The 9,545-nt window shown below is 46.8% G+C and overlaps 1 protein-coding gene across 2 annotated transcripts in view; it reads left to right on the top strand.

Annotated features, from left to right (window-relative positions):
• Window positions 1-2,371: 2,371 nt before the first annotated feature.
• The window catches only part of TMEM178A (transmembrane protein 178A), a 51,670-nt gene continuing 44,496 nt past the window's right edge, over window positions 2,372-9,545 (top strand). The window contains exon 1 of one of the 2 annotated variants that reach the window (XM_043604107.1): window positions 2,372-2,868. In XM_043604107.1, the coding sequence (XP_043460042.1) occupies window positions 2,469-2,868 (400 nt within the window). In that variant the 5' untranslated portion in view covers window positions 2,372-2,468. The remainder of the gene's footprint in view (window positions 2,869-9,545) is intronic. The other variant, XM_043604106.1, reaches the window with a different exon arrangement.

Raw genomic sequence — 9,545 nt, 5'->3', positions numbered from 1 at the left:
GTAACCTTTGGATTATATGCGGAGACTGGTTTTGACCATAGGCATAAATGAACTTCAGAAATAATGCTGTTTTCCAAGGAGGGTATGATCAAAGAGTTCCGGCTAGGAAAATAAAGCAGAACATTAGGTTCTTTTAAGTTAAACAAAGGTGCCTGAAAAAGAGGTTTCCTTCTGTCCACTTTAGTTGGGGACAGGGTTCTTGTGTGAAGATAATCAGGTGACCCTGAAACGTGGCATAATACTTATTTCTTACAGGATGTCTGTGCATGAAAAAGGGGTGAGGGCTTGCTAAGGTCTGATCACCCTTGGGGCTTGCAAGGTTTCTCTCAAGAGGCATTTTTTTTTTTTAATAAAAGGACACGTGACAATTTGAGTGAATTTCAGATGTCAACTGTAGGCTCACAGTTAGAGGTATTTCTCTCTTGTGTATCCACAAAGATCGAGGATTTTACACACATTATAGAGTATAAATAAAAGAAAGCTTCTAAGGCTCATCATTTTTGTGTAAATCCAGATAAGACTCCTTTGATGAGCTTAGCGTTTCCTGTTAAGGAAAAGCTTATAGGTGAGAGAAACACTAAAATTATAATTCTTTGTCTTCCTTAATTAGACCAGAGCTCCCCATAGATTGTGCTGAAGCTGTGAGAAAACCCAGGCCATAATTCACATTGTCAGGTCAGCAGATATGGGCACGGGGGTCCGATGTGCGGAAAGGTTTGCTTAAGCGACCTATCTGTGAACTACACCGCTTGGAAGAGGTACACCGCCTTCATCGGAAACATATGCTCCGAAGCTGCCCAGCACAAACAGCTATGGAAATAAATCCCAGCAAGATTCTCATGCCACCTTCACAGACACCATTCCAGAGGAAGTATATAAATCCCATTAATACCAATTGATGTGGGGCACTAATTAATAAGTCCCATTAAATCATGCAGTAATGACATTTAGCGTCTAATGAATGCCTCATAATCTCTTGATCGTTAATATTTTATAGCACAAGAACACAAGAATTGGCATCCCTGGGCTCATGCAGCAAGGTTTTCTGTCTGTGACATGGCCCCAAGGGCATTAAATGGCACCAGGGTATCGCACCTCTGTAGTAAAACGACACAACATAAGCCGTTGAATCCCTCAGTCACCCTGCCTTCTAACACTTCCTCATTTTAGGAAATGTGAAGCTGTCATTCTCCTAATTAACATCTATGACCGCCGAGTGCCCTGGAAGACCAGAAGAGGGCTGAGCTGTGGACTTTGTCGTGCAGCTTTGCTTTTTTGTCGACCCTCCCATCCCATGCAAGAAACTCGCGCGGGAGAAAATCATTTCTTTTTAAATCACTGATCTATCCCTGGGGGCTTTCTTTATTCAAATGCAATAATCGCCTCACAGAGCACGTGCCATTGCAAGGGTTCGTCGATCCTCTGCTCTTCTGGAAATTCCAGGAGGCCGTCACTCTGCCTGGAGATAGAGGTGGTCTACAAAAAAGCAGTCGTCTCACAACAGGCTCAGGGGAAGTGGAAGAACATCCCCCGCCAACGTTCCATCGCTCCAGTGACACTCGGTGCCTCTCCCGCCCCCCCCCCCCCCCAGCCCCCGCCCCCAGAAGAGGGGCTGGAGCAGAGAGAACGCATAGAGGTTGCAGTGGACAAGTGAGAGGGAAAGAGAGCACCGACAGAGAGCGGCCAAGGGGTCTAAGAGGCTGCATCCTTCAGGCGTCGAGAGACAGGGGCTCCAGCTCCAGATCACGATTCCAAAGAGTTAAATATCACCACGCAGCCAGCTCTGGATGGGATTTGCTTCTGGGTGCAAAACGGGACACTGATCAAAATCAACTTGGACAAGTGACAAGACTGAGTCTGATTTCGGTGGATGTCTTTTAAGGTCGTTGGAGGGGAGAGGACGCGAGGCAGCGTGCTCGGGGTAGGTGGAGAGAAGCTTCCAGTCCAGGGCAGGGGTATAAAGGGACACGGAGTCGGCGAACGGCGAGACCAAACGAGTGGGGAAAAGAGAGAGGAAGAGTTGAAGAAAAGTAGGGGGAAGTGGGGCCAGGGTTAGGGGGAGAGAGAGGAGGACCGGAGAGAAAAGTGAGGGCGGTGGGGAGGGATTAAAAGGGAAGGGGGGATCGCCGGGGAGAAGGGCGGACGGCAGGCTCGGGCGGTGGAGAGGAGGCGAGGGGAGTGAGCGGGTGGGGGGCGCCGCGGGGCCGGGGAGGAGGGGGAGGGGGAGGGCCAGAAAGTGCGAGCGGCGCGGGGGGCGGCGGGGAGCCGGGGGCCCGGTGGGGGCGGGGGGGGCGGTCTGAGGAGCGGAGCCGGGCGGGGAGCCGGGGGGCGGGGAGGCCGCGGGAGGGAGGGAGGTGGGGGGCAGGTGGGGGAGCGCGGGAGGGAGCGCGGCGGAGAGCCGAGGCCAAGTGCATTGTGTCTGGCGGCGGCGCGCGAGCCCACCGGCGGCTGCGGCGGGGCGGGAAGCCATGGAGCCGCGGGCGCTCGTCACGGCGCTCAGCCTCGGCCTCAGCCTCTGCTCCCTGGGGCTGCTGGTCACGGCCATCTTCACCGACCACTGGTACGAGACCGACCCCCGGCGCCACAAGGAGAGCTGCGAGCGCAGCCGCGCGGGCGCCGACCCCCCGGACCAGAAGAACCGCCTCATGCCGCTGTCGCACCTGCCGCTGCGGGACTCGCCCCCGCTGGGGCGCCGGCTGCTCCCGGGGGGCCCGGGGCGCGCCGACCCCGAGTCCTGGCGCTCGCTGCTGGGGCTCGGCGGGCTGGACGCCGAGTGCGGCCGGCCGCTCTTCGCCACCTACTCGGGCCTCTGGAGGAAGTGCTACTTCCTGGGCATCGACCGGGACATCGACACCCTCATCCTGAAAGGTGAGCGGCGGGCGCGCCCTGCGCCCCGGGCGCCCGCGCGGGGAGCGCAGCCCGCGGCTCCCCCGGGGCGCGCCGGTCCCCGCGGCCGCGTCCCCGCGCCCCTCTCCCCGGCCCATTCTTTCATCCTTCCCGGCCGCCTCGGTTCTTCCTTTCTCGTCCTTTCTTGCTTCCCCCTCCCTCCCCTCTTCTCTTCTCTGGCTCTTTCTTTCCACCACTCTTCCCTTCTCATCCTGCCCTCCCCTCCTTCCCTCAAGCCTGTGCTGTAGCACCCCCCCCCCCCCGCCCCGGCTTCTAGCTGCTTCTTTCTTTCCCTTGCCTCCTGTGCCCCTCTTCCTTTCCTCTCCCCTCGTCCTTCGCTGTCTTTGTACACCTGCCAGACTTGGAATGCATGTGCAGCTTTTCTCGCCGCTGCTCCCCTACGGAGGGTAACAATAAGAAAGACCCGACCTTTCCGAGCCGGCCACCTCTCAAGTTGTGCCTTCCTTTTAGAAATACCTTTGGAAGTAAAGTGGTGCAAGCCTCAGAAGAGGCAGAAAGGGGCTTTTTCTTGTATTGTGCTCCTGTCGGCATTAGACGGAACTGGTGTGGTCATCCCAGCCTGGCAGGCTAATTAATGGGAAGCTAAGGAGGCCCGAGGTTTTCTTCCCAACCCCAAAGTGCAGGGTTCGTATTGATTAGACCTCAGATAGCATTAATTCATTGGCGAGGCAGCTGCACGCAGATAGGACGTCTACTTTTTTTCCAGCCTTCCGGATCCATCACTCCTCACACCATCCTCAGTGTCTAGGCACGCCAGGGTGAGAGGAGAGAATCCTCCAAAGCCCTTTAAAGTGCAGCTTTCTGGGTTTGGAGTGGAGTCTCTCGTGTTTGGGATACCGTGTAAGGCTGCTTTTGTCGTTTTGGTTTTGGGTACTGAGTTGTAGAGCATCAGTTTGCTCTTCTGAAGTCTATGCAACACCTGAGCCCATGCATGTAATCAAAAGTTTGATTTTTTTTTTTTTTTGGTAATCTCATTCATGTAAAAATATTCAACGAGACCGTCCTATGGGTGAAGCTTCCTTCTAACTTTCAGGGTTCCACTCTTAATGTACATTCTTTTTCTCTGAGATGAAAAAGCATACCTTCTTTCCCTTGGACTCATTCTTGCAAAAAGGAAAAAGTCTAAAATCTGTACGTTTTAGTATCTAGTAGCCATTCAGGAAAGCCAGAGAAGGGACTTGTGTTGAATTATACTGTGGAACGGAATCACGTAGAAAGGAGGGGGTTAATAACGGTTTGGCCTTCAGAGTCTTGTTAGTTGGCATATTCTTCATTTCTCATACATGTCAACTTCCTCCTTCCCATGGCTAGCTCAGCTGGGGACTGCCATCTGAAATCTGTCTGTGCATGGAGGGACTCCAGAGCTTTTGGGGGGGGGGGCGGGGATAAGGACAGAAGCCTTCCTTAAGGAAGTAAACCTTTTTCTTTCCTCTCCTAACTCGCATCCAAATCTGATTTCACCTCATGAAGTTGCTGCATAATTAATTCTGATAGTAGCATAGTACATGAACAAACTGCAAAAGCTGAATTTGGAGGCTCGGTTATGGAATGCTCATTTAGGCAAGGCAATTTTGAAAGCTAAGCAGTGTAGTCTGTCTTTGGAAACGAGAGAGCTGCATTGCCTTACACTCTTTCTATGCTTACAGAGTTGATTGCATGTAAATTGGCTAGAGAGGAATGCCTGGGACAGCAGGGCAGAGTCTAACCTGACAACAGGAGAGGGACCACCTCCCCACCCCCACCCTGGGATACTGCACCTTCCCCACCTCTGGAAGTGCCCTGGCTAGCTGTGGTGCCCAGGTCTTGGGCAGTCCAGAATCAAATGATCCTAAAGGTGGAAGGGACTTTAGAGGTCACTGAATCCAATCTCCTGCCTATTGTTCAAAATCCCTTCTACAGTCTTTCTGGCAAATGTTTGTCCAGACTACAACTTCCATAAGATTCCTATACTAGTTAAAAGAATTATGTTTTTCTCATCATGAATGTGGTGTTTTAGATGAAAGCAATATCAGCTTTGTAATATTGATGGTGTTTAGCTCATTCTTTGTGCAGAACACTAGAGGGTTCTAGGCTGTAACCAGAAGACACGGGCTCTGCTGCTCAGTTGCAATGTGTCCTCCAAGAAGTGTCTGGGTCTCATTGGCCTTCAGTTTGCTTGTCTGTGGTATCAGGAAAGCTGACTACTCTTTAGGGAATTTTCTAGTTCTAAAATTTAACATTGTTGTAATAATAACAGTGTAAATTTAGCTTTCTGGGAAGTTAATGAGCTGACATTATTAAGACATGAGGAGTTTGGAGAAAATGACAGATATCAGTACATTATAGGATCATAATTTGTTTTTTGGGAGATGGCCAAAAATGTGTCAAGTACTTTCAACATTCCTACTAATCTACCTTGGGCTGGTTATATAACTCTTATGGATCTCCGTTTCATTAGCTGCGAAATGAATGGGCAAAATGAACGGCTTTAAAATTCTGTGAGTCTATGAACAATTTGATTTTGGCATCAGTATTAGGGAAACATTATTACCTTTGTCTTGGCATCGGACCTTAGTGGCTGTGGTATGAATTTCTTAAATGAGTCATATACATCTAGCAGTTGAAATCACATCTCACTTAAAAATTTAGATAACTAGGGTCTTATGTTCTATTTCTACTTTCTTCTCTGAATTGCCTTGTTTATGAGTTCTAACCTTTAGAAATTTTAACCATAAGAAATGAAGGAAAGTAGATTCAAATGGGAGAGTGGGGTGGGGTGGGCAAGGGCCACAGACCTGCCTGGGATAGTTAGTGAGCTTTTGAGAGAAAAAGAAAGAGATTAGCTGTTCTACATACGGACTTAGAAGGCCAAGCCTGGAGGTGAGTAAAGTTGTTGCAGAGAAGAAAGTGTGAGTTGATAATGTGGAAAACATTCTCATAGTTGGGATTGTTTGCATTTCGTGTTCCCGGAGGCCAGGCAAGTATTTCTGAGAGATGGAGAGGAGACAGAAACAGTCTCAATGTAGAGAATGAGAGATTAGTTTAGAAATGACACGGATAGACGGATAGTCTATGTCATCTTACTCTACTGAAGAGAAATCACATGAGCCAGAAAAGCATCGGTCTCGATGGGACAGATATTTGGGAAAAGTCACCAAATTCTGATCGTCACCCTTCATTTATGATTCTAGTTCACTGCTAGCCCAGCGTGACCCTAGGAGGTCTAGACTGGCCCTACAAGCAGGACCTTCAATGAGAATGGCGGTGAAGTTATTATTGATAAATCCATTAAGAACCAAGACTAGATAGAGCCTACCAGGCTGACAGAGGGCCATTCGGCAGCACAATTGGAAGACATTCGTTTTTCCAGCTGCAAGTCCTCTAACCAGCCCTACGCTGACCAGTCCACATTTCACTCTCTTGCCCACTGGGATAGCTTGTAAAGGCTTTAGAGATACTAGGTTCACACTGTATTTTTCCATAGTTTACTATCCAGTGCGGTAAGTGCCCACTGAAAGCCTATTATGTTCAAGGCAATATGAGGAAGATTTGCCATGTGCGGCTCTTTTGTGTTTGAGTTGGTCCGTTGATTCTAAATTATTCTTCCGTGTAGTTCCTTCTTGCAGCTAACTTTTGATGCTAAGGAAGCTTCACTGGTCAAAGTAGGGACTATATCCAAAGAAGTCATCCTCCACTTGCCAGTAAGAATATAAAAGTTGAGAGACCCTGGTTGCAGGAACTTGAGAGAATAGACTTAAAGCATAGAGCCTCAGGCGCCTCAGTGCCACCGGGACTGCTAGAATTTTGAATGCGACCTGTCCATGCAAAAGTCATAGAAAGCCAGTAAAGCGGGTAGACGTGGCATGGATTAAATAAGAAGCCCAGGAAATGAGAAGAGGTGACCTAAAGACAGGATCTTCATTCATTCATTGACTCATTCATTCATCCATCCGATTTATTCACTCAACAGATATATATTAGGTACCCTGTATTACTGTAAGTGTGGAGGATACAGGAATGAATCAATGCATACAAATGTCTGTCCTCGTAGAGTTCATATCAAGTGGTGCAGTTAGTTTCTAGTGGGTTATGTAGTAACTGCACTTAGTAGGTTATGGGAAGAGCACTTGGGGAGGGCAGCTAGCACTGGTTGGCAAATGATAGAGAGTACAGTGCATAGTGATGGAGTGCTCTGCCCTTTGGGGTCCCCGGCCCTTCTGTTCCAAGTACAACTCCTCTGTTTAAACCACTCGATGAACATTCAAATAGGAGGGCAGATGGAAGGAATCTCAGTTGGAAACATTATATAATGCTGCTTTCAGTAACTGAAAACACTGATTTTAATAAATAAACATTGATGAGACTTGTGAATACATTATGTGGTGAGCTTTGGAGAAATTAATTTTGAATGGGGATTAATCGTTGAAATTATATCAGAAGTTCCAACTGTTCTTACTGGCCTTCACTTTAGTTTCCTAAAATTTTTTAATTAAAAATCTTCATTAAAAGCAATTAACATTACGTTTCAATTATATGTGCCTTGTTGATGGAGATCAAATTCTGATTATATATTGCCTGCAATAAACAAAAAGAAAATTAATGTTGCAGTGTTTTGTTTTTGTGAAATTTAAAGGGATAGAATTTCAGAAATGTGAAGATCATAATTCTGTATGCATAATGTTAACTTGTATAAATCATTTGGGATTGAATTCTTGAAACTTGAAATAAAACATGTCCTTGTGGTTTCAGAAGCATTTTTCATCTAATGAGATAAACAGAGATATCAAAGACAGTGGGACACAAATACTTTGTCATTTTGTTCTCTGCAAGAGAAAGAAAGTAGGAAAATTGGTAGGAAATTCACTGGATCACTCTGCTAATGATTTATCTGTTTCCCTTGTTGCTTATTTTCCATGAAATTAATAGTCTGTACAGGACCCACAAAGTTCTACCTGACACAGAATTAGATTGATGCTTTTCTTCAGCCCATTTGTAGACCAAAGTATCATTTGTGTTAGAATAATTATCTCCCAAGAGTAGCTATATCTAGGAAGGTTGAGAGACTAGCACTGTTTCTCCCCTCTGACCCATTAGGTCACATATTGTTCCCAGATCTTCTCTTGGACCGGAAGACGCCGCTGGCAAAGAGATTCCTTAGTTTTGGGGGTGCTGGGGATATCAATAAGACTTCCTTTTTCTGTCTTTTTTCTCAAAGCAAGTGGTCTCTGAAACCGTTTTGAGCAGCACTCCATATCGCTTGTATTTATTCATTTTTAAATTATGTGCATGGACCGTGCTAACACATGCATCATAAAGCACAGACAGAAGCAAATTTTGAAGGGATGTGGTAATAGATATCGACAGAAGTTCAACTCTTTTCACCCTGCATTCCAAAAGATGGCATGTACACACCCCACTTTGAAGAGCGTTTCTCTCCCTGCTCGTTAGCAGAGCCAAGTCTCTCATCTGAGCAGAGAAAGGAGTGATCTTTCCCATCCTGGCTGAACTTCATGGGGGATCTCCCCGTGCACTGTTATGTCACACACATTCATCTTGCACGAGGGGAAGAAGACACATTTTCTTTCTGCATCATTTCTGACACTAGGCACAGTATTAAATGAGCCCTTTTTGATTAAACAACCTCCGGCTCATACCACACAACTCTTAACGACTAGATTTGTAGTTTTGCCGCACAGCGTTTTGAGGCTGAACAGAGTGTGTTTCCACACGTTCTATTGCTAACGCTCCTGAAGGTTATCTTGAAGAGAAATTAAATTCTGACTTGCCACTCTGCTAGCAAAAAAAATAATAAATAAAATAAAATAAAATAAAATAAAATAAAATACTTGCTTAATTCTTTCCGTCTGCACATAGGAATTGTCTTTTAAAACGGACTTCTAAACACAAAAGTGGGTGGTGTGTTAAGTGGCTTGTGATCAAAATTGCCAGAATCAATGACATTTGTATCCACCATGTCTCATGGATAACATTTAGCAATGGCTTTGAGGGAGAGAAAAGGAAGAGTTTTTGCTATGTCATAGAAAGTTCATATCCAATTATATCCAAGTTGCTGTGATTTTTCTGTGTTAGCTACTGATTTTTCTTCTCCACAGCTCAACAAGAGCCCTCAAATCCCATCAGGCAGGCTACTGGTAATTGCAAGTGTTCTTGATTGCTGTAGAAGATAAGCTTTTGTTAGGGGAGCATCTGGACGTTACATTCCATTGAGGGAGTAAGGGAGACTCCCAGTGTGGATGCTGAGCTGGAGACCGTAATGAGTGGGAACATTGAAGGAATTTAGGCGGGCCATCCGGTGTTCCCAACACTTACCAAGCATGACCTTTCCTTTGATCTCCCTTATACCTGAAGTGCAGTGCACCCCAGATTATTGGTCTGTGACCTCTGCCAAGCTAGCTGTGACCTTGGTGTGGCTGTCTCCTCATTCCCTCAGCCCACTTTGCTTGTTCCCACTTTATCTCTCAGGGAGCTTCCACTGTTCTTTGCTACCCAATCGCGTGAACATCTGGGTTCCATTTTCTGGTACTGCTTGCTGGCTAAAAGAATAAAAATAATCAGATTTGGTCATCCTCTTCACTTCCTCCCCCCTTGCAAAAGCAACTGGTGAAATAGAAAGGCCAAGTTAAAAACAATCAAACTGG

The sequence above is a fragment of the Prionailurus bengalensis genome, chromosome A3 (genome assembly GCF_016509475.1).
Source record: "Prionailurus bengalensis isolate Pbe53 chromosome A3, Fcat_Pben_1.1_paternal_pri, whole genome shotgun sequence".
Classification (NCBI taxonomy): Eukaryota; Metazoa; Chordata; class Mammalia; order Carnivora; family Felidae; genus Prionailurus; species Prionailurus bengalensis.
This window is presented reverse-complemented; position numbering and strand designations above follow the sequence as displayed.